The sequence below is a fragment of the Hetaerina americana genome, unplaced genomic scaffold (assembly GCF_022747635.1).
Source record: "Hetaerina americana unplaced genomic scaffold, ioHetAmer1.1.p SCAF_1, whole genome shotgun sequence".
Classification (NCBI taxonomy): Eukaryota; Metazoa; Arthropoda; class Insecta; order Odonata; family Calopterygidae; genus Hetaerina; species Hetaerina americana.
The window spans coordinates 67,559,857-67,586,630 of NW_027286069.1; the positions used below are offsets into that span (position 1 = coordinate 67,559,857).

The 26,774-nt window shown below is 34.2% G+C and overlaps 1 protein-coding gene across 14 annotated transcripts in view; it reads right to left on the bottom strand.

Annotated features, from left to right (window-relative positions):
- Positions 1-26,774, bottom strand: part of LOC139692712 (phosphatidylinositol 4-phosphate 5-kinase type-1 alpha-like) — a 109,272-nt gene that overhangs the window by 17,085 nt on the left and 65,413 nt on the right. For 3 of the 14 annotated variants that reach the window (XM_071590964.1, XM_071590974.1, XM_071590963.1), the window contains 7 exons: positions 24,692-24,823; positions 22,432-22,470; positions 15,695-16,090; positions 12,158-12,446; positions 10,931-11,250; positions 2,109-2,180; positions 1,536-1,604 (listed from right to left, as the gene is read on the bottom strand). In XM_071590964.1, the coding sequence (XP_071447065.1) occupies positions 1,536-1,604; positions 2,109-2,180; positions 10,931-11,250; positions 12,158-12,446; positions 15,695-16,090; positions 22,432-22,470; positions 24,692-24,823 (1,317 nt within the window). Of the gene's footprint in view, positions 1-1,531; positions 1,605-2,108; positions 2,181-10,930; positions 11,251-12,157; positions 12,447-15,694; positions 16,091-22,431; positions 22,471-24,691; positions 24,824-26,774 lie in introns of all 14 variants that reach the window. The other 11 variants (XM_071591031.1, XM_071590997.1, XM_071591015.1 and 8 more) reach the window with 8 other exon arrangements.

Genomic DNA, 26,774 nt, shown 5'->3' on the forward strand with positions numbered 1-26,774 from the left:
GGCATTACAAGTCTGAAAGGTTGTAGGTAATCAATATGTAACTAATTGACAGATAATTAATGAAAAAAATTCAAGAGAGGGTTCTACAAAATTCAGTGAAAGGTAAATGATGCAAAAAGAATATTGCGCTCCAATTGATGTATTAGGTTTTCATGTTAGTGAATATTATACAAGACAATCATGGTGCAGTTAGCCAAGAATCAAATTCAAAAACAGCATAGGTGCATCCTATTTGTTCTTCAAAAAGGGCTTTGTAGGTGTTTTGATTTACATGTCAAGGTTCACCAAAGCCCTAGATAAAAAATGTCAAATTTTGAATTGTATCGCATGGTGGTAGGTGATTTGCAGTGAGAGGTAGTGCAGTGACATCGCATGTTATTCATTCCTGTCGTTAAATTTTATAATTTATCACTTGTTTTCTTGATTTCGATAAAATAACATGTTTCCTTCCTGCACTCAGCCTTTTCAAAACCTCCAGAGTATGAAACCCCATTAAAAAGAACAAACCCAGATAAGCTATCTTTTCATTTGACAAATTAGAGACATTTTCTTTGAAATTCAAGAAAAATTTATTTTTTTTAATTAAAAATCTTATTAAATTTAAATCCAAGGTCTTAAGGCATGCATATTTCTTATCTGTAAAGAGGACACAAAACTTAACAGTCAGTTTTAAATATTAATTAGGAAAACGCTCCATGCCACAATTTTTGCAATATAAAATACTGAAAGTGAAGTACTGAAGTCAAAGATAAATAAAATCGGTAATTTAAGCACAGAGAGTTAAGAATTAGTTTTAGACCCGAATAAAAAATATTTGACCTTTTCTCACTGCTGATGTGAAAAGCATGCATTAAGAGGAAAAGCTTCAATGTGGAGATTGTAGGAGCTTAGTTCCAGATGTGCCACTCCACCTTTCACAACATCGATTTTTAACTTTTATAGAACTTTCAACTCAGTGGAAATAGATTTTTAAATACTGTAAGATTGTTATCAATCAAAATGCTGGCAATACTTACTATCCCCAGAAATAAAATTTGAAACATGCATACACACTTGCATTTCCATTTAAGGAAAATATACAGAAACTATACTTGAGTGTGAATGACAGAATGAAGGTGTTGGCTAGAGATTTTCTATCAAGTATAACTGACCATTTATGATGTAGAGGGCATAATTTCAACAGTGACAGTACTAACATGATAATGTGATTCACTTATACCAGCATTGTAACAAACCATAGTAGTGATGTAAAAGCAAAATATACGCATATGAAAAGTAGATATTTCTCGTTCATACGCACTGAAATGGGTGACCATCACCAATATATCTCACTACATTCAAAGGTCATCTGAATTAGAGGATGCATATATTCTAAATTTTTGGATCTATTACTACAGTCTGCAATGTAAAAAAATAACAGGAAGAAAAAACATTGACTTCATCTCCTGATTCTTCACAGACATCAACTCATCACATGCCCCACAACACACTCAGGTTTAAAGAAAAAAAATAAGCAAAATAAAATGTGCACCTACTAATCTTGACAGCCATGTTCCTATCAACACATCGTGGCATCTTCCGAAAACCATCTCTGGGGGAATGTTCTGGAAAAATATGATAATCATACAGTGATTCCACCTTTAATAATCAAAGAAAAATGAAACAAATAATAAAGGCAAATAATAACAAGTATGACGCCCACACCAACATTTAAATGAGCAAATAAATAAAATAAAAATTATTTCCAAAGTAAAAAACACAACAATAATAAGCACTTGAATGCTGGAAATACCAAAACATGTGCTATTTTTTAAAAACAAAGTTGACATGCTATATTTTTTAATTAGTCAAGTTTCCAAGTTTCCACACAGGAATATATACATAATGTATATATATATATATATATATATATATATATATATATATATATATATATATATATATATATGAGTAAACGTACAGATTAGAAAATGAAACAAAGAAAGGGGATGTTAGGAATAACTTTATTATTTCATTCATGGAACTATACTATAGGTTTCTAGAGGGTTATGAGAAGTTGCATTACCCTAAGAAACTGAGGATCATACACAGTAAGCAATCACTTATACCTTTGTCAGCCTGAAAATGGTAGATGGCTTTTGCTTCTTTAACATACCCAGATATAGACAGAATTCCAAATCCTAATGAGAGGGGAATAAGGGGAAACAATTCAAGACTGCATATTTTACCAATAGATAATTATGCACAACAGTTACCTGGAAATTTAACATCCAACCAAACCAACTACAATTATCAACAGTATCCAATAATGAATTTAAAATTACATTAACTTCAGATAAAAATTATATTTAAACAGCAACTATAATTCCATTATATCTACCATGCCTATGAACTTCATAATATTTAATTCTACCAGAAACACCAAGCACAATTAATACCTAGCGCTGAGTTCTCTTGATCAACTCGAAGTGATTCACCCACAGGGAATAATTCATGCATGGACAAATAAAAGAGCACTCCTAGTCATGGATTTAAGGTTATTCGATCATTAGGTATACTTAGCCATTATGCAATTCCATGAATGTCAACTATTAAATTTGGAAATATTTTTTCTAATTTTTAGTGACTTAATCATGATTCTTCTCTGAGAACTAAATGGAAATTTTTACATTTTGGCAACAGATTCATTCCTAGGTGGTTCAAGAGAAAAGCATTTATTTTCTCTCCAGGAGATGAAACATTGTTGTCATTGAGATTTGATGATAATATTAACATACAAAAAATTTCACTGATGTGCCCACAACATTACTTTCTCCCCATTTGTGCTATCCTTCTTATTATCAAAACCACTCGTTACATAACAGTTTATGACAAGACACGGACATATTGTATTATTTTCTAAATGAAGATAATCAAAAGAATCCAGGAACCCACATGTACTCAAAAACTGTTATTAAATGCCTGACACACACTGTTGCACTGGGCAGCCAATTTTTAGGTCAGGACATAAGAGATCCATGTAGCCAGTCATTAGAAGAAAAGATGTGATCTTGTTCACATATTTTCACAATATTATTCCATAGAGGGATTAATTTCATAAAGCAGGAACCCACTACATTTCATTTAAGTCTGTAGGAAAAAAAAAGAGTCCCATATTTTACATAAATCCTAGATGGGAAGAGATAAATTGGCAGATTGAAGAATCATAGTTTCAGGCGTAACATGGTGGAAATCCTTCATGATGAAAGAAGACACTATGCTTTCCCATATAGAGTATCTTTATTACAACCTAGGTTTTGTTACAGCGTAAGTTGTTTGTCCTCTTTCATCATAATTGAAGAATATTTAAAATCTACCTACAAGAACGCCTCCGACTGATATGACATAAGACAGAGGGTGAAAAAAGCAGAAAACGGGTCCAATAAGATAACTTCCACTCCCGGTAGAAAATCACTTGAGTACAATGCAAACAATCTTGAAATACATGCAAAGATATTATTTTGCCAGGTTTACTTTGCACTATGCATGAAACAATGTGTTTTGTGAAGTCAGATTCACTTACACAATAAAATCATTGGTTTTAATATTGATTTTGTAGTAACGACCATGAATAATGAGCCTATAATAATTTGAATAGAGTTTGAAGGTAATTTGAAAGTTTGTACAGAAATAACCTACCCTGAAACAAGTCTTTCAGAAAACTTAAGACTGCTTCATAATCCATCAACAGTCTCTTATTCAAACTGAGATGATAATAATAATATTACAATGCAGATTCACCAAAATAATATCCAAATTAGAATTAAAATACAAGGTACTTGCTAAGTCCTGTTTCCCCTTCCTTTATCACAAGCCTCTCCCAAGTTCATGCAATAAAAATTTTCTAGGTAGAGACTTTTTTGATGGGATTACTGCAATGCATACCATTATCATTTTCAAATATCTTTGAGGCTGACCCTTTGTGGAGTCAGAACCAATTGGGTAGCTCAATTGCTAGGAGGTGGGGCCATGAGTTAAGCTTGACAGATCAAATTCAACTTTGCCATGAGTACTCTGATTCAGATCAATAAGGTGAAGGAGACTATAAATTGATTACGCGTTGACACATTCCACAGAAATCTCAGAAAGAAACAATTACCCATATGAAGTGTGGCCCATGGTCATCAGACCAACATTACAGTTGCAAAATGATATAGGGAGGGTTAACCCTTAGTTGCCATTCTTTTCATGGCTGAGGATTATCCTGGCGTTTAACGCAGGTTTTCATGGGCATGGGTTTGTTTAGAGAAGTTGCCTCAATGGTTCTCGAGTGCATAATCAAAACTGAAGTTTTAACTTTTCTCGGTTACATTGTGATTATAAAAAAATGTCATAATCACATTCTTAGTCAAAGCCTGGTTAATTTGATACCAAATGGGGGTCAATTCTACTCTCTGTCACAAGTTTGTAGTATTCAATTATTTGGAGATCTTTAATTCCCCCTAAAAGAAATATTCTAATGAGGTATGGATAAAACTGTATAATTACAATGATGATGGTAAGGGTAGCAGGGAGACAAGAAAGATTAATGATAATAGAAAAATAAGGAAGAGAGCAATAATAAGAAAGGAGAAGGAAATTTGGAAATGAGAAATTGGAGGAATCCCATAAAACAGGAAAGAGAATAAAACATGGAAAATCACCGACAAAATCCAAATAAACAAAGCTACTATAGGTTTGCCACCATGGCACATCCCATGAAATGAGCACAACAGAGGTTTGTGAATAACTACATTTTCAAGGGGCCATCATTTTTCAATTACTAGAACTTTTCAGGAAACCAACTGGTGGAAAATGGAAAGGAGCTAGCACCCTGTTCAGAATGTTTGAATTTCACATTCCAGGCTAAGTTTGGGAAGAGCTTCTACTCTCATCTACAAAAACCAACCTTTGGGTTGAACAGTGGATGGGATGTAATTTAAAAAACCTTATATCCACCTTGTAAGAACTCCAACAGTGATAAATCCTAACTGTTAATAAATTGAATTATTTTTACATCATTGAAGAAAAAAGATGTATTTAAAACTTATGATTTCCACTATACTATTTTTATTCACACGAACTGGGTTTTGGCACTTAGAGTAATTTTATCATCAATTAATGCACTCATGTTTACCAAAAAAATTATGCATGAATTAAATAAAAGTTAAATAACTATTATATAGGTTAAATTATTATGGTGACATGTAAAAAACAAACAAAAATTAGAAGCAAAAAAAACAAAAAAGCCTGCATTCTCCCAAAAGAATATTTTTAAAAACATACCTAACAAATTTACATTAAATTCTCTTCTCCCAGTTGATCAAGATCATGCCATATTTAAGTACTTCAAATGAATTATAAATACTAGAGCTGCCAGTGATTTATACATAGGCACCATTAATATTTCTGGAGAATATTTAAAACCAAGGTTAATAATTTGAATAATATATCTATGTGCATAGAAATACAGTTGAATAGAATTGATGGGAACGTTCTTATCCTATTCCTTCAAGATTTTTCCCATTTATGCTTGAATAAAGTGCACAAATTCATTGTACATACATGGGCTCAATTGCAAAAATTGAGGGTTGAAGTCATTTTTATCAACATATTTTGACTGAAATGGCTTTGTCAAAAAAACAAGGTTTTGAGTAAAAAGTTTCAAAACGAATACCATGGTGTCAGCTTCAAGATACACTTTCAAAGAGATCCAATGTTACTTTGATAATACAGTAAACTCTCAATTATCCATGTGCTGATTATCAATTTTGAAGATTCCCCATGGTATCTTTCAGCACCTTAAAATTTCAATAAAATTACAGAGGTAAAAATAAATAAATGCTTTGAAACTTTGATATGATTTCTTTTAAAATATAAGTGTGAAATACCTGGGCTTTCTTAAAAGTTTTTAATTTTACAAAATCAAAAGTAGTCATATTCAAGTTAAACATTTTTTACTATCCATACCTTACCATTGTCATTTTTCTTGCGTTCGTTAGCATATTCTCCTTAACGGCAAGCAAATGCATAGCTTTACTATACAACAAATAGACAACAAAAGGATAGAGAGTAGAGCAAATGATTACTTATAGAATGATCAGTTTGAGTTTAGGAAAGAGAGAGGCATGCGTGATGCCATTGCAGTAATGAGATCACTAATCAAGAGGAATAAAGAATACAATCAGGAAGTATTTGCATGTTTTGTAGATTTCGAAAAAGCGTTTGCTAGAGTGAATTGAAAAAAACTAATGAGTATATTGCAGTAAATAGGAATAGATTGGAGGGAAAGGAGGCTAATCTGCAACCTGTACATGTCTCAGACTGCTCAGGTGCGGGTGGGGAACGGGGAGTCTTCAACCAACTGTGTTGATTACAAAATTGACCGTGTGACTTGTCCTTACCAATCGTCGAAAAACCGCCTGAATGACAGCTGAACTGAATTTAGGAAAATCAACAGTGCACACTATTTTAACTGAACATGATAGATGGATCCTTCACCATGACAATGTATCTGAACATTTAGCATTGGTTGTTTGCCAGTTTCAGGCAAAATTTCATTCACCATCCTTGATAATCCTCCTTATTTGCCAGATTTCACCCCCTGTGACTTTTTTCTATACCCAAAATGCAAAAATGTGATGATGGGACTGGGAAGCTGTGGACACAATAAAGCAAGGAACTAAAAGAAAACTAAAGAGCCTAACTGCCGAGGACTTCCAAGGGTGCTTTAAACAGTAGAAAAGAAGATGGAATAAGTGCATTGCAACAAATGGAGAACACTTTGAGGGGGACAAAATCAATGCAGACTAAGTTTTCAAAAATAAAGTTTTTATGGCATCAGTTAGCATATTTATTGGACAGAGTAGTAAATCTATATATATAAAAGAAAGTCGTAAATTGTGTTAGTTACACCATTTATAACTCGAGAACGGCTGAACCCATTTTAATGATGTTTGGTTTTTTCAATACGACTCATTCCAGAATAGCAGAATAACCATTTAAATATCGTGAAAGTATCATACCGTAAAATATCGTTTCGTAAAATATACCATCGAAAATATCGTACCGTAGATTTTAATTACATTTGGTTGTCTGGATTCGTCTCACCCCAGAATAGCAGAATAACAATTAAAATATCGTGTAGTACATTACCCTTTTGTATCGCTTCATCGAATAAATTTCAGCATCTTAAGTAAGGTGACATGGTTCCTGGTTGGCCGGATGTGTGTTTTACTGATGCTCTTGACCGTATCAATACGGTTCATCCGCAGAATGATAAATACCTCTATTTCTGGTAGTTAGTGGTGAATGTTCGAGGGCCAACATCGTTCAAATTACTATGAATTGTTAATGGTATAGTGTGCCCAACATTTCGTGCTGCATGTCGAGAACTGTCACAATTTACAGCTGAAGGTTGGTTCAGTGGTCATGATGCTTTGAAACAAAAATCAACCAAAACTATGCAATGGAGCACGTTGGGTGATTAAAAAACTAATGATCAATGTGATTCACACGACTATACTCAAAGGAAAATTCAAAGATGAGGAAGTTCTTATTCTGAGGATTACCATGATATGCCCTATGACTAACGAATTCATTATCCAATTCATGTCGCATTTGCGATGAATACTAACTAATCACAAGGCCAATCATTGAGTGTTTGTGGTCTAAATCTAAAAAACCCATGTTTTTCTCATGGTCAATTATATGTGCATGTTCACATGTTGATAAACCATCGGTTTTATTTGTTCTTGCCCCTGATAACAAAACAAAAAATGTTGTACATCAGAAGTTGCTTGACTCAAGAGAATAAACCCAAATGTACAATCCGCTCAATTCGCCAATGATTTTTTGGTATATAAAATGAATAAATAAAATGCCTTTCCAACAATCCATTGAAAAACTTATTTTTGTAGTTTTATTGAATTTTTTTTCCTTCTACTATTATAACAAGTCAAATATGTTTAAAATCAGAGCAGCCGTTCTTGATTTATAAATGGTGTAAATATACTGTTCATTGATCGTCAGATGGTACGAAGTTCGCCGGGTCAGCCAGTACATATATAAATATAAATACGAGTGGCTCATTTTAGTAAATGGTTTTCTCATACGCTCATGCTCTACATTTAAATATAATGGTTACATTTATTTAAGTAGTTCTTTAGACTATTGCCTTGGCTGACAAGCAAAAATACGTAATTCACAAAATGACTAAGAAAAGGAAATACGAGCAGTCAGCATCACGTGTCAGTATGGCTCAAGTAAAATGGGTGTCATTAAATGCACCATACTTAATTTTCCTAAACATATTTCTTTACTAATGAGATGTATGTTATGTTATGAACACAAAATTATGTATTATGAAACCCTAAATCTACATTTTTAAGGGGACCAGTGAAAAAATAGAGATATAAAAGTCAAGATCTGCATCAAATTGATTCAAGAGAAAAAAATATTTCAGAGTATTTTGGTGTATTACAAATAAAATATCTCATGGGGCTATAACGAAGAACATAAAGAAGCATCCTGCTCGAAAACTTTGAGGCACAACTTCTCAAATATAAATTAGTAATTTATATTACATTCAGATACAATGGCAATATCATTAGTTCATCACCAAATATTTTTCACCACTATCACTGCTGATATGCTGATAATAATAGTTTTTATTTTTGGCCATATGCCCATCAGGTTATATGTTGCTATATAAGAGCATTTCATTATGATTACCATAATAAATAAATGCAGAGAAACCCAATTTTTACATTATGAGACTTAAGTTTTCCTGCAATTAACAACATTTTTATCACATCCCATACGATTTCCTATTTTTCCAATGTATGTGGAACCTGATATTTACATGATTTCATTTCCAGTTTTCTCACTACTTCTCATCACTACGTAAAAAATTTCACATTTTACAAAAGTTACTCATGTCCATCAGCCTTTATTGAAAAACCTCTTATTGACTTCGTTTCGCATACATACACTTGCAAAAGATGATTGAGAGCGGCAACGAGAACAGTTTTAGCAAAGAATTTGAATATGATGCCAAAGTACTAGGTAGAGTGATTCCCCAGAAAAAATTACAATTAATATAGGCTGGTCATCTCTCCTGGACAGTGAGATTTTGGATAAATTACAGGTTTAGAAAAGTAAATTTCAGGTATCTATTACATTGATTAACACCATGACGATGAAACAACATTGCCGACAACCTCCTTCCTCCACAAATATTTGCTGGATACTTAACCACCAGAAGGTGGTGGATGTGGAGTACTATCTTGACATACAAAAATAAATGCTGTTATCCACACGTGGATTTAAATTTAATATTCCACATTAAATAGAGGCTTGCAACAAGACTAAATCAAATGTTTTAATTTGATACATGGATCTCTAATTTTTGGTCATCAAAGGTCAGAAGTTGATGATACTCAAGCTCAAGAAGCACCAAGGTTTAGGGTTCAGTTTCATTTTCATTTTTGCACCCGATTTTATAAAAAACTTTATCATTAATTAAAACTTTTTTCTAACATCACTGTTCATTTTTTTAATCATAAGCCTGCAAGATATTTCATTTATGAAATATGAAAATATTATTTTAAAACTATTTTCCCCAAAACCTCAATTTTACATAAACCTTAAATTTACATAATTTTACATAAGTCCCTTCAAAAATATAAATTTCAAAGTTTCACTTTAATAACAGTAATATAATGGCCAACATAAAATAATAAAAGGACGCCATATGAATAAAAAAATATGATAAAATCAAATAAAAAATTTAGGATGAATGTGATTCTGCACATAAGTAATCATATGAACAATGAGACTAGCTACTGCATAAAGATGCTGCAGCAATGAACTCTTTATGCCATACAGGATTTTCATGTGCATGAGAGAAGCTAGTTCTTGAAATAATAATTTAATTAAATATAACAAAAGAGCACCTATTATTTAACATTAAATATTGCGATGGATTGATTATTCATTGGCCTCAGAAAAAGGCATTCAATCATCTCCCATTTCATCATCTTTTCCCATTCCCTCCCCTCCCACCTCAATATAGGTGGCTAATGACATTTAATTGACTGGAAAAATTTCCTACTCTCTTATCTTATTAACAAGCAGGACATTCCAGAATAACTGTAAGATATCAGTACCTAATTTGGCCGAAAAATTATTTAGAAAGCACTGCTTGACTCTAATGCAAGTGCAATTTAGAGAGAAAAAATATGGACATAGGCTATCTGGGTCCCATGCTTGCGAGTAGAGAAGATAGTGACTGAATTGTTAGATCTGCAAGAGATCAGAATTAATTTTATATTAGATTGAGGACTGGGAATTCTGCGACTTGGTAAGACGAGACTATCTGCTTCAGGAGGAGGGAGAGAGATCATACCAGAGAGCATCAGTAAGACAAATGCCCACTGAACTTATAAATATATATATATATATATATAGCCTGTATTAAAAGCCTAAATCACTGTGGCTGCTTGTCCAATTGATAATAAAATATTAATCAAATAATTAGTTAAAAATTACATGCGATGCTTTCATCTAATATGCATCGAATATATGACCAAAAGAAACAGGAAATTTCATACGTGTATATTCTATTATCCATCATTTTCAGTTATCTGCTAGTGCATTCCCTTTAATGACAATGGATAACCACTTCTATATCATATCCTTATGGGGAGCCCCCTCATCAGTCATGTTGTCCATAACCCGGGGACGACTATAATTCAAAAGCCTGTCACTTCATACACCAGCACACACAGTTAACTACTGGTCCCCACACCAATGCAAAAAATGACCAAGTTTACATTGATTCATAAAAATATTGCTAGAAAAGCTAAAACTAACTGAAAAATTATCTTTCAAGCAACTTGAATTCACTCACCTAAGTCTCCACTGCTAGAAGATTCTGTGAAGGAAGGTGTTCCTTCAGTCCAAGTAGGGGTAGAACCTTCAACAGAGGATGCTGGAGGAGTCCACGTCACAGTCCTTACAGTCGAACCTCCAAACCCAGAGCTACTAGATTCTACACTAAGCGAAGACCACTTGGTTTCTGGAGCTGATGGGGCTGCACTTCCACCTGCTAATGTTGATAAGGGTGAATGTGACGCAGCTGTAACAGCACAACTAGTGGATCCTGTGCTTGATGAAAGGATACTGTGTGGCCCACTGGAGCTATGAGACTCCATTCGGACATCAGTAATGCTAAAAGGAAACAAAACAATTCACATCAATTAACACTGGTGAATCCATATGGTATGCTCAAGAAACAAATTTAACCTACTATTCTCCCATTAGAAAGATATGCCTACATTTTTATAATAATAAAGGTAATTTATAGAACAATAGAAATGGAATTTTTCCCCATCTTCCAATGCACTTCTCTATGGCCTCTTGGTGCCACTCCGTCAAAACAAAATTACAATACCAAAACAAATGGGGATCGGGATGGTGCAGTAGCTGACGCACAGGCTTCCCACCAAGAGCACCAGGGTTCAAATCCTGGAGGCAACAAATATTTATCGGAGGTATCCCAATTTCTACTTGAGGTGCTTTGTGGAGAGCACTTAGAGTGAGTACGACATCTGTTGAATGGGACGTTTAACTGCAGACCCCTTGGCACCTTTTGAATAGAGTAGGCTAATGCCAAAGCCGGGTTCCTCTCCACCCTTCATTTCCAATCCATCCCTAATGGCGCAAATGACCTTAGCTGTCATTCGCCTCCCATAAAAACTATTACTACCAAAACAAACTTTAATCATGATTAGCTCTTTTAGGACTTGGCAGTAATGGTGGTCATGCTTATCCTATTGCATTCGCCATAAATTTCCCAGGACTGTACTTAAAATGCAATCATTATGCTCTAATTAGATTTAGAATTGAAATTGTCATAGAATCTGTACAGCAGGTACAACTGCCCCAATTACTGCTATGGAAATTTCCATTATAAATCCAAATTTCAGGAAATTTTTCTGTAATAACATACCCTGACGGAGTGTATGCTTATGTGATTTAGACATTGGATATTGTTTTGGAAAATAGATCAAATTTACAAGGCAGAAAAGGTTCAAAAGTATTTCCCTAGAATGAGTATAATACACAAATTACATACCTAACAGATTCAGACCTCTCTTCTCGGTAGACTGTAGTCATGCGAGATGTTCCTCCACTAGACATTGTTGAAGTCATGTAGGGTGAACCTGACACTGGTGCGCCAGACATTGTAGTGGTCACAATTCGGTGCTTGGGGGAAGACGCATCTAGAAAGTCTCCACGGATGGCATCCTCAAAGGGAGGCGGAGGAGTGGAGGAGGAGGAGGATGGACCGAGGGTGGTAGCAACTGCAGTAGTACCAACAGTGGCAGGAGCAGCATTGGTGACCACACTGGAGCCTGTTGGTCCTGGTTGGGATTCCAGGTGGAGAGGAGTTGCAGCGCAGGAAAGCAAGGGAGAAAAGGAATGAGGTGAGGTCATGACAAGGCTGTGATGGGCACCCTACCAGCAAGCAAAAGCAATGGATATGGCCGAGCCATAAAGACTGCAGAAACACCCTACTCCCTCTAAATGGAATATTTAGTGACCCCAATGAATAAGTAAGTGCCATGTAATAAGGCAAGATAAAGTGTTCATGCTAATCGCAAAAAGGTTTGTACAACTGTATGAAAGTAAAACTATGGCCATGAAGATGATTTTGTAGTATTTAATAAATACCAATGCTGACATGTATTCACATCTGATGAATACCTACACAAATAATTTAAGGAAACTAGCATTCCAAAAGTAAGCAGTTTTACCTGCAGGATAATCAGAAAAATGCATTAATTACAATAAATCTGTGTAATTGAGTTATTTTTAAGTCAACAAAAAATCTCACTGAATAATTATTGAATTTCAACTTAAAATGAAAGGGGGAGCAAATAGAACATTGGATATAATGCTCTTCCTCTCCTTAAGGAGAGAGTAATATTAAAATATTTGAACAGCAGTGCAACAGTTATGCTGTAAAGTTGTACAAAAATGGCTATCATGCAGTTAAGTATTAATTTAAAGAAGAACTGAAATTAAAAACACAAAAATCAATACAAAAAATAAGGAAAAATTTTCCAACCTAAACAGTAAACGTAAAACTATGACGGAAAAAGAAATAATTGAACTCAAACAAAAACAAAATGAAAGAAACAAAAAATGAAATCAAAATGATTAAAATTTGAGAAGCTATAATTTGTAAAAACTATTCCATGCATCGAACTTCATAGCAGAGCAATGATTAAGTTTAAGATAAAATATTTAAATTAATGGTAGGTTATGAGTCTACCATTCACTCAACAGGGTTTTCCATCAAGCTAAAAAATAAAAACAAATATCATGCTGTTACAAAACTCTGGCTCAACTTGGTAACAAGCATAAAGTGCTGAAAACAAAAAAAAAACAAATTTCAAAGATTAATGAAGGACAACGAACTAACAATTCTATTCAAGCCGGTGGAAGAAAAAAGGGAAAATTGAAAACCACTGGAAGAAAAACTACGCCTTCTGCAATTGAGGTTGAAGTGAGTGTGTTTTGACAATTATTTAAATCACGTCCTCTACATCAAAATAGCCACTAATCTTGGATGAAACATTCAGTGAGGATCCCAAAGAAGAGGACGTTGATGGTGGTAGCACTGGCCGAAACTGACAACTTTTTTCATTGCCATGCACTGATGACCGAATAAAAGGCTTCGGCACAGAATTTGCATGAAGCAATATAGGATTGATCAAGGATATTCCCTTAGCTGAATGTTCTTTATTCAAAAATAACTTATTGTCTCCACTTGTCATATTCATTTGCTCTTCAACAGTCACTGATTGAATATGTTCACCCTTTTCGTTATATTGAACATCTTTGTTGAATGGTGAAACCATATCAGTCCCTTCTCTAATTCCACAGACATTGTTCCTCACAGTGAAAACAACATTTTGAGGAGATAGAACATTACCATGTGATTCCCTGTAAACTATGCTGTGTTCTTGTTCAAATTGTGCACCTTCATCTGAGACCTTTAAATCAGCTTGGTTAGCACTCAAGCAAGTCAAAGGTGACTTCTGCATTCCTGCATCATCACCAAATTTTATATCTTCTCTCTTGTATATATCTGTGACTTTTATCTTATCCTTGGCAGATACACTTGTATCTGATACTTTATACAACGGTTGTGATTCTGTATGCTGATGATTTGTAGTTGATGGATTAACAATATCATAACTAACAATATTTAGCTTGTTCTCTGCCATGAAAGTGCCTGTTTTTATTATGTCCTTAGTTCCATCTAAATTATAATCCAGCTCTTGTAGATTAGTTAATGATTCTATACTCCCAAATACAATTTTATTTTTAACAATTTCATATGTCTCCTTAACCTCAGATCCATTCACAGCATGCTCATCAATCCCTTCCGCATTTTCCATTGACCTATCAGCAATATTTCCAAATGAACTAAGTTCACTGTTACCTCTAAAATGCTCATCACCATTCATAGCTATACTACTAGATTTACTGTCGGAATTACTTCGTTCAAAGACTAATTGATGTTGATCATCAACAGCTTTTGGCTCAGAAAACTTTTCTACATTTGATTTTAACAGTGAATGGCACTGAATAGCTGAAGTTAAGTCTTCTTGCCCTTCATTCAATTCTCCAGAATCTGATGAGCATGGGTACACATCAACACACTTCACTAAATTGTCAAAAGCTCTAACATTTTGTAAATTGACCTCATCTAAATTCCTTTCTGTGAATATCTCATCTTGCAATGGATCTTTGGTGAATTTACTATTGCTTTCAGAATTCAATATGCATGGTTCATTTCCATCACCAGTTACGCCTCTAGCAATTTTCCCATTTTCCCCAGTTTTGAAGCAGGACTGTTCTAAGAATGACAAAGGATTTTCCACATTTTCATTGGATTCTACATTTTGTCCAGGAGAAGAAATGGCAGAAATATCTAGTGAATCCTCTGATTCAAGTGATTCCTCTGATGAACTGGAAATATTTGTCAGAGGACCTTTGGTTTTTTCATCAACTCTTGCACCATTTACCAGAACATCAGTACCGCATCGCTTAGAAGATATGAGCAAAATCTTTGATTGGGAGCACTCCAAAATATCATCATCTTCAAAAGAATTAAGGAAATCAAAGTTTTCAATATTTGATTCATCCTTCAGAAAATGCTTTTGTGAATTAGATTCACTATTGTTTATTTGGGCTTCTTTCTTGCCTGCCTCCATATTATTACTTGAATCCCTACATACAGATGCATTTTCACTGCCAACATGGTCCTTTCTTGAAGTTCGATGGCTTCGTCGTGGTGGCACAATAGGTGATTGCAAACATTGTATTTGTTGAAATGGTGAATGAATTGGCTTTCCCATTGCAGTACCTGATGGTGACTCCTGAGATGCAGAGGATTTTGAGTTGAATGAGGTAGGATGACTTCTTCGGGGAGGGCAATGTGGATGGCCACTAACAGTCTCCGTTGTACGACTTGGGAGATCACAAGGTTCAACATGGAAAGGGTAATTAGGAGTCGAGCAATGGTTCAAGGGTGATAAAAAATTGGAAGTACGTGCAGTAGAGTTTATGAGGGCTCCTGGCCCAGTCAGGGCCCCACCTCGATCCTCCTCTGCTCGAGGCCGGTGAGAGCTACGAGAGCCCTGGCGGGCTGATCCTGGCTGCTGGCCATGGTGTGGTCTCTTGGGGGAACGTGGGGGAACTGGAGGGGGTACTCGGGATTTCCCTGAAGATGTTCCTGGACCAGCAGGGGATCCAATTATGCCTACCCCCAAAGGTCGACCCTTGAGTACGGCAGGGTAGTGGACAGTGGTGGTTGGGGGGGAAGAGGATGTGGCTGTGGAGGAGACAACAGGTTGGGCAGGAGATGATGTAGAGGTGGGAGGAGAGGTAACCTGAGGCAGACCACTTGGGCCACCACTACTGACTGCAGCAACCACGCTAGCCAGTTTAGGAGTCGAAAGACCAACTGTCTGCTGTGCGGCTGTTGGACTTGCTGCACCCATTTGCAATGAACACGAGCACCAAAGGTGATGGATGAAAAACAGATGGTGGGCAGAAGAAGAAAGAAAGAGAGAGAGAAAAAAGCTTAGAAGTTTGTAAATGATGGCTGAATGAAGTAATGAAAATAATTTTAGCTCATCATTGAAAGAGGATCCTAACACTTCTGTTGCCCCAAAAAATACTTAAATTTAGAATGGAGAGAAAGATTAGCTCATGCAAAATTTTGCAGCAGCACATTTCAGACAAAAATATCTATCAGAAATAGTGATTTTAAAAAATTTACACTGTACCTTTAACCCCTAAAAAATAATAAACATGTTCATTGACTTCCTGTATGCAGGAGGCTAATTCATCATGTTGCAAAATAAAACCTCAATTAATTATTGGACATCAATACTGCATTATCAGAGCAAGAAAACGTGTTGGAAGCAACAGGGGTGAAGACTGAGTTTCACAGATATGTATCAACTCCATCTAAATTTCCCACTGAAAGCAAGGAGTTTTTTACAGAAGTATGATTTAAATGAAGTCACTTCTTAGGACAAGAGGTGATTAACTTCAGCATACATCTATGGTTGCTCAACTCACTGAAAGGGTTAACATTTATCAATTTATGTCAATATCTAAAAATTGTTTAAGCTGGTAGGAAAGTAGTATAGAAAAAAGCCTTAGGACAACATTGAAGTAGAAATGTGCATTCAACATATATGCCACTTACGTATACAACTCAAACAAGCAACTGAAATTAAAATACCTGTTTGAAATAAAGAACAAAAAGTAGTCCTTATAATGCGTATAAACAGCAAGAGCTTCCAGTAAGAACATTGTTTTATGCTAAAAGGTAATTTCTTTTACAAAATTACAAGACTGTCTGAAATGTGTTATACTTAGAAGTATCTCAAAAAATAAACCACTCACACTTGTAAAACAACAAAGAACATTGTAGATGACAAGTCCCCATCTCCTGAATAAAAACTTAGGCAATGCAAAATGTTAATTTCTGATCATACAATTTTGTATTAAACATAGTTCAAAGGCACTATTAAATTAAAATAGCTGAAGAAATCACAAACATAATTTATCAAAAATTGACACCGTGTATACCAGGGCCAGTATATCAGGGCCAGTGTATAAAACAGGCCCCATTAAAAATGAGTCCACATTTAGTAAAATAGGTATTTTTTATATATATATATATATATATATATATATATATATATATATATATATATATATATATATATATATATATATATATATATAGTAGATAGAGATATATATATATATATATGTATGCATGTATTTAGTAGATATATATACATACATATACACATAAAAGCACAAATTTAATGTCCACCAGTTCATGGTTTTGATTTCTACCTGACCAACTTATTTAACATAGATGAAACAAGCAGAAGATGCAGTGAATGCACTAAAATAATTACTAGTGCAATAAAATATCATACGAAGTCAAGTTTGAAAACCTATAAAAAAAAGGTCATTTATATGCTTTGATCAAGTAACAGCTATTATCCCAACTGAAGGTAGAAGGTCTTGCAAATAGAATAAGAATAGAGTAATCAAATTATCCTTAGGCTATTTGTAAATTATCTAAAGGAAAAAGGTAGAGAAGAAAATGTGGACTGGAATATTGTGAATCACATAAAACTATGTGAATAAAACCCTGAATACATAGGCATGATAATATGGAACTTAGGAAATGTATGCATAAATTCTAGCTTTGCCACAAAGTGAATTAAGTGCCATAAAGGTATAATAAGCAGGCTTAGGGCCAAATTATGATTCACTTTAGGCCAAATGGTTGAGGAACCTTCTTCTGGTTCCTGTAATCCAACTGACACTGCTTAATTTCCATACACAAATATTTCAACACAGCACAGGGAAAGAAACTGGCCCCCTGTCTAGATGTGTGAATTTTACACACCGTCGAGCTTAGTACTGGGTGAGGTCTACCATCACCCACCAAACTGACCTTGGGGTTGATTACTGTGTTTATGGCTTTTTTAATGGTTTTCTCCATAGCATAGATATTCATGAGTACATATTAATTAATAAAAATTGTTTTCAAAATTAGATGGCTCCCCTGTATAAAAACCCCACCTAAGGTAGAGATACTATCTCACTTGAAGTTTTAGAGTCATGAATATTTTTACTATTTTAGCATCTGCATGAATATTTACCATATTTTGTAACCTTTTTGTATTTTATCATGGCTTAAACTCAAGAATACAAAAATGTTAACAATTATCAATATAGATTTTAATAGGAAGTCACCATGATGCATGGAATTAATGTTTTCTCGTGGATTAACTGTTTGAAAACAGAATGATACAAGAGTTTGATGAGCTTTTCATTATTAATTGGGAGATTTACTCTAGCACAAATTCTAATGGGACCAGAACTATAATTATAGTCTCATCTGAAATAGCTATAAATTATATCTATAATGGAATGGAGGGTAATAGCATCCTGTTAGAAAATTCAAAATGAAAAGTAAAGAAAGCATAGCTAACCACAATGAATCAAAAATGGTATCTTTACTGGTGAAAATATGTAAGGCATTATGCAGTTATCTGATTAAATGGAAGTTTTCAAAACTAATTAACCACCAAGTCAAGTAATAGAAAAAATTTGTATCATCAGCATTATATCCTACATGATTATGCCCACAAAACTCACGAGCTTCAATGGGTTGCCTAGAATGTAGGATAAAGGTCAAGCTGCATTTTGTTATTTCACTACATGTGTACACAGTAAACTCTCAATTATCCATGCTTATGGATGCACGCAGAAGTGTAGCTAATTAAACAAAACAAATAACTGAATTGCGAGGAAATTAGGGTTATAATTAGAATGGATATACAGAGAGACCCTCCTTTTTCATTCCTTAGGATTCATTTATGTTTTTAAGCAACGGGAAGTACAATTCTTCACCATTTTAAACAAGGGTGGGATTATAGTTTCACAGAACATTGAATTATCATAAATAGAAAAGCAGAATGTATTTTTCTTAAAATGCTAACCCCAATCTAATTGCCAAGAGAAAACAAATGACTGGCAAAGGATGAATATTGACAAGGATTGTTGGTAAGCTGATTCATGTTCATCATATGATATACCGATTTAATAATGCAGTGTAGATCTAGAATGGAGTAATCAAAAATGAGATGTTTGTTGCATAATAAGTAAAACTGTATTAACTTGCCTTCAAGGAGAATATGGACTGCTCAGGGTTAATGAGTGCAAGGGAAATGATAATGGGAAAGTATGGTTAGTACATAAATGTTTAAATTAAAACATTTGATACAATTGACAACTTTTTCATTTTGTGACATCAACATTTTTCAAGAAATTCAAGGTATTTCAAACTTGTGAATTTTTTTTAAAGCGTACATAACCAAGTTTCAAAAAGCATTTCAGTATCTTACAGATTGTAATTTCATTAAAATTGTGAGGTCCTGGGTACAGAGAGAGGCACAGATAATCTCCAAAACAGATGATCCGCTCACAGATAATTGGGAGTTTACTGTATTTGGGTGAAATTCACCTTCTTAACCCTCAATTCCCTTGCCCTGCAGAAATATGGGATTTAATTAATATATTTAGTAACATATAACCCTAATGGGAATAAGTTAAAGAACTTATATATGCCTTTCCTCAATTGATTAAATCATTTTCTGGTTATGCAAGGGCAACAGAAGTATATATGTATACTAGATGAAATTTCAACCAAATCCTTTTTAAAATAAAATCTTTTATGTAATCATCTTACAGTCCTATCATAAGTCCTCAGAATTATAAAATCTTTACCCATTCAATTGCAAGTGTTGTAGCACTTTTCAATGGTCACAATGTTCCATGAAAGGTGGGCATTTATCAATGCAATAAGCTTCAAATGGATGTACTGCCAGTGGGTACACAGAAAATGTCCCATCACATTTTCTTTAGTAATGTAATAAACGGTTTTCCACGGTTTCTCCATTCGACCTTGAAATGAACTAGAGCAACCAAAAAAGGCAATGATTGCCCAAGTGAACTTCGGGAATTCTGAAAAGAAGGGTGCAAGTTTTGAAAGAATGTGGCCTTAACAAAGAACTACTGCATTGAGTTTCCATCAAACTAAAAAGTCATGGGAAAAGTATGGACAATACAATGAAAACTTCTTAGATGAGTCCTAAAAGAAGGAGATTTGGCAGAAGTAATAATAGAAATACAACCATTATCATAAAATGCCACATCTCAGATTTCCAATGCTCTACTGATTAATATGGTATATTTAAAAAAATACCATAGTAAAAAGACTTATTTACTAACTTATATAATACAATATTACTATTCCAATAATTTAATTTTTGTAACATTATTGGATGAATAATGATTAAAAAACTTAAATGATTACAAGCGAATCACTGAGTAAAAATACATTGAAATTTTATAATACATTCACTCCAACAATTGTGTACATACATCTGTAAGCAAAGATTAAAATAAAGAGCATAATGACAAGGTTCCTGTAGAGAAAAATAAAAAACTGTGTAATTCAGATCAACCAACTAAAAACTAAAGCACTGAAATATTAACCAACTTATCAGTCATGAGCAAAACTATACACAAGACCACCAATTAGCCATGGTAATTGAGGGGAAGGCACTTATGGATAATTGATTCATATAAGTCCTGGGATATCGAAGCCATATCTTTAGCGACACATTACATATATTTTGCATGAATCTTTTAGGTAAGCATTAGGTTTTTTCCTTATTCATCATTTTCTAGATCAAACATTCAATCCTTAAAAAAAATTCATGATATTTAAAATTGCAGTTAGCTGATTACTTGTAGTTCACACACTTCATTGCTGCTCAGTGAAGATCAATATCCAAGTAACATAATCGGTTACAAAATTCTTGCAAATCCAGTTTTTTTAACTACAAACAAAAGTCAGGAAGTAGCATTATAAAATAAATAGGGTACATAATTTTTTATTTTTGAATAAAATTTATAGATATATTAATCAGAAAAAAACCCACTAATTTGGATTTTGTCCTACCTTAAATTCACACAGCTATAGGTTCAGCAAACAATTAGTCTTCTGATGCTATCTACCAGCATCAAAAGCAGATAATAAGAATCGGGGAAGAAGATGGCCTGTGCTTATATGGTCCTCTGGCTTTCATGAACAAGTCCAGTTAAGATGGCCTTTCAAAGGTCACAGTATCCCCAGCTACTAATCACTATCACAACCCTCTCACCACCTATAAAAAAATGAAGGTCACCAACCTCCCTTCCTCCCAAAAATTTAAAGTTGATGGTTTCTACCCATGCCCTTAATCATGACTACACTATGGGAATTCAGTTCAGGTTATTTAAATAATTTTACAACAAAATTAGGCAATAACGCTTAACACTTTTCATAGGAAACAAAAATAAGATTGCTCAAAGACTAGGTAAAAAATCCATACAATCACATCCATAATAACACTCATCATTACACAGTTGCATGCTTACAAGTTATGTGATAACATTAATTGTGTGCAGCATGAAAAACTTTCCTAAGGGATTAATGCCATCAGTAAACATTGAGGAGAGAGGAAAATGAACTGGAGTAGACAGGAGGGGATGAGATGTCTTTTGCTGTGGCCCATGAATCAGCCCACGGGATAACTGGATAATCAATGCTCTTATGTGCCGGAGAACCAACTGCTTCAATTTTAAGGGGGGAATGTTGAATTACAAAGGAAAACACTTATCAGCTCAGCAGATCATCAGTAGGCACTATGACAAGAAATCAATGTTTTAAGTCTCAAAAGAATGAGGTTTCCCAAAGTTTGCCAGAAAAAATATTAAGGATAATATGGTATTTCCATACAATAATCTTAAGCAGTCTGCATTCTAGGTAGTCTGCTTTTTAAGCCACAGGGACAAATATTTCATAATGCATAAAACACATTACTAATAATAACAGGCATCATGTCGGTTTATTTGGTTTCTGGATTTATAGGCACAAAAGATATGCTTTATTCTAATAGACTCCATTGATGTTTAATTGATGGTCATGAACAAATTTTCATACTTTTATTGACAATTTAACCTTTATTCCAAGAGTAAAATAGATAAAAATACTTCCAATTATACTAATGGAACAATATTAAAATCCAAGGTCACTGTGTTGTTACAGCAGTGAGATAGGCATATCCAAGGAATGACAGTCCAGAGAAATTTGATGTAACCACTTGCTTCAGTAAAGAGGTACATCAAGACATTTAAACTTGGGTATTGGAAAAAAAATAATACCATCAATATAGGACCCACCTGGCTTGCTACCAGCATGATGTGGTGACTGCATAAGACCTTCATCCATAATTCATCAAAGAGTAAGGGTACGGTGGCAGCATCAAGAGGTAAAAATGAAAGAGAATATTCATGTGAATTAGACAAGACTCAAAATAGGTTTAGAAATTTACATTCTCATTTATTCCCACCAGAATTATAGAGTCACTGAACACGAAGCAAGCCTATCAAAAATCACATCTATTAGAATACCATAATGAGTGATATATTGTTCACAATATTTTAATTTACGTTTGAAATAAAAGGCACAACTTATTCCACTAGATAGCAGCCCCAGTGCAGTGAAGCATGAGGAAAAAGACACTTAATGAAATATGCTTAGATAAAATAGTTTAAAATCAGAAGTTTGTTTCAATCAAAGGGCAAAACACACAGGAATACAGTTATCATACTAGTCCATGGCAACGTCATAGTGAATTGCAATGCTTCAACCAAACCAAATATTTTGTATAAACTTTCAACACCCAATATGGATCTGGTTTTTCAATTTTCTGAAAATAAGTTGCTTTACATGAAAATACAGCTGAAATTCTAAAATAAATGGCATTTTTATTAACAACTATCCAAGAAAAGCAATGTCACTACTCATCAAAGGCACCACAAATTACATTTTCTCTGTTAGAAAGAAGCAGAAATTTGTCTGCAATGGCAGGATATAGATAATTGCAAAATACTTAAAATCTATAATCTTATACAAAATATTTACTGTTTAAATGCAAAAACAGAAATGCGACTATTGGAATGACAAATACTTAAAAAATCATTCATACTTTTAGTAATTTGTAATTTTATTTAAAATGATTTTTCACATAAATCAATTGACATATGTGAGCTTCAAAACTACTAAGTGCACCAATTACCAAACACACACCAAAACCACTTAACATGAAAGCTACTAATGATACCATGCACAAGGCATAACCATTCCAGACAACAGGAATGCAAACATATTAGACATGTAGGATGTAGAGGGGCTTAGTAGAAAATAAATTAAATTAAAACTTCAAGTCTTAAAGTACCACCTAAAAAACTTAACACAAGCATTTTGAAGGCCAAAGCAGTAGCCAGAAATAACTCAGAAAGTGCTACTACCCACAACACAACTTGAAACAAAAAGCAAGAAATGAAGTTGAGTAACCAAGTTCTTTGATAATTACAATTAAAACATTTGTCTTAAAACCAAGATAATGAATAAAACTTTTCAACCCCATTGAAAAGTCCTTCGTAAGTTGAAACCATATTAAAAATTAAACTATTTAAAATTTATAAATGGAGCACATCTGCTAAGTATTAATATGTAAAAGGATACTGTTGGTGGGCGAGAGGTGAAAAAATCTCAGTAGTACCAAACATTTGAGTGACTAAAAACAATTTTGCTAGCACATAAGTCATGTGTAAACATATGCCTTCACAATAAATGTCAATTATTACATTGAAATCAATTTAATTTTGTTCCTGCTCCTATGAAGAGCCTTAACTAATTTAAAAATCTATCTTAATTGGCCAGAAGACATTGAAATAGTACATAGAACAATAGTAAAGCGGGTAAAAGTTTTAAGAAAATCGAACATTCAGGCTCACCCTGCGTGTTTTCAAGTTAGCAGACGAATTCCTACTACAGAGTATCAGAATATTTCTCATGTAATTTATACCTCCTTATACATAACATGACCAATCAGTTCAGACTTCACATTGCAATTTTCCCCACAAATAACAAATAATGATGACTGAAGAAGATTTTTAAAAACGCCCATAAAATGAAGCAACTCATTTAATCATCACAATTTCAAACAAAAGGAGACCAAAGAAATTACTCTCGTTTCCCTGAGAGTAATTCATAATGTTGCCCACCACCAAAAAATAGGATATCCTATCTATTTTTTATCCAGAAAAGTGATGAATGAATAAAAATGACACAAGTTAAGGTATGATTGCTCAAATATTTCATCAAGTAGCCGATGGTAGAAAATTGAATTTCCTTCTCTGTTGCTTCTTGCCATACAAAGCTAAAATATTTTTATGGTGATGGAAAATTCTATGAACTGTTTGCACTTAACTGTTAGCTAAGGAGTCATCATTAAATGAAAATCGAGGCAGACGATTCCTTTAAATGTTCAGCTTCTCTACCAGAACAGATGAGAAAACAGAGCAGCATCGTGAATTTGCTGTGGTGACAGAATCCTCCTTGGTGGGCGGCAGAGAGAGATAGAGAGAGACTTACCTCCCCCTTCTTCCCCGGCAGAAGGTGCCACAGTCTCGGCATCCTGCTGGCCACCGCATGGCAGTGAGCCAAGGCGACCTTGCCCTGCCCCCTTAGAAATGCTCCTGCGCTTCGAGGGAGAGTGTTTCAGCGCTGGAGGAGGGAGTAGGAGAAGGCGGTGAGACGGCAACAGGTGGACAGCATGGGGGTGAAGAGAGAAATGGGTGAGCAGAGAGAGAAAGAAAGGTAGGGCAGAGGGAAAAGGTCCAAACTGCAAAGGGGGCTATGAATAGCCTTGGAACAAGCACTGGTTAAGGAGACTCAGGACCAGGAGAAGCAACAGCAATCAATAATACAATCAATAGGGGAGCAGATGACAAAGCTACTTAAGCACAGAATGCTTTGAAATAAGTGTACAAAAAGAAAAACTGGATGAGCTGATGCAAGCAAGTAGAGGTGAGCACAGAGCAAAATTATATTTGCTATCTTAAAGAAAATTACATGTGAAATAAGTAGTAGTCATCACAAGGATAAAGCAAAGACTATTCAAAGGAAAATTCAAGGCATCATTACTCAAAAAGCAAAGCTTCACAGCAAGCTCATGGCTTTTACGCCCAAAGTTTCATTTCCTCATTCCCTAAGCTACCTTATCATGTGAAAGGTGTGAGGAAATTAATTGAAAACATATGGTTCACATTAGGCATGTTCACACCAAGAAGAATCCTTGAGCTAAGGCAAATGTGCATTCTGAATGTGTACCAATTCTTACAAAGAAGAATCAATAAGCAGCTTCAGTTACACTGTACAAAAATAATTCTCGATCTTTTCTCAAAAAATAATTCCTAATGGCAATATGCAACATAGGCAATTTTAGAAAATTTTGCTAAGAGAGAGACTTCCAAAAAATAATAGCAAAAGCCAGGAAGATAAAATAATAAAGTTTTCCAAATCACCAATTTACTACTGCAAAGTTTTAATCAAGTTTAAGAATAAGATGTGTAAAGAGAAAATGTGTTAAAAAGTTCATGTGAGAAAGTTCCTAAAAGAATGCTCCATAAGAGCAACATAGAAAAGGATCGATCTAAGTTTGGTTTATTTCAATGAACAACTTTATTCCAAAAATATTCTCAAGTAAATATTTTATACATTAAGTGAACAAGAGAAATTATATAAACAATTATAATTATTCACAGCAATATTTATAACAGCCACAAAAGATTAAGCATGACAGAATTGCTGAAAAGCAAACTTCAAGTATCACTTTAAAAGTCACCGCAGTCACTGTAAATATTGCTCTGTTGTTTGAATCATGAGTCAAGCATAGAAGTAATCAACAATAAAATACAGAGTACTAAAAAAGCAATCACCAGCAACAACAGGAAACAATAATAAGAAATCAGGTAAGTGACAACAAGAGGCTTATACCATGGAGAGGGCATATAGAGAAAGGTTCAAGACAGAGCAAAAGGCTACTCTGGAGGGTAGGTATATATAATTCATATTTTCACTGCCTGTATGAGTTCCTTGGATTTCATAATGTCATTTCAAATGACTGTCAAGTCTCTAATAGAAGAAAATGTTGAAGAACAAATGATGTATTGCTACAAGTGATGCAATTTGAGAAAGATTAATTTTCAAAGTTGACAAATGTCAACTGAGAAGCCTCAAATTCCCTGCAAAGCCCCAGTTCAAGATGAGATAACATTCCTAAAGATACCTCTTCGTTTGTACAAGTGTTATCTCCAACCAATAACAATTCTGCAAACTACAGGGTGATGCAAATGAGTGAACTGAAATAGGTACATACACAAAGACTAATGACTAGGAGAATATAAATCTGGTAGAAAGAAATGTTGGATTGTATATTTCAAATCTACATGTTCATGAATTAAGTAGGATACTTATGAGTTTATTATAGATTAACGCAGTAGTATCAAGTATCACCCTAACTTAAGCCTAAACAGTTTGTCATCAAAAGTATGCCATTTAATGTCCAAATTGCACTAATTCTAACCTGAACAGATTCACTATAAATGAATTCATAAGTTAACCTAATATTATACAAAATGATCATGATATTATTTATTTGAAAATATCAGAAACT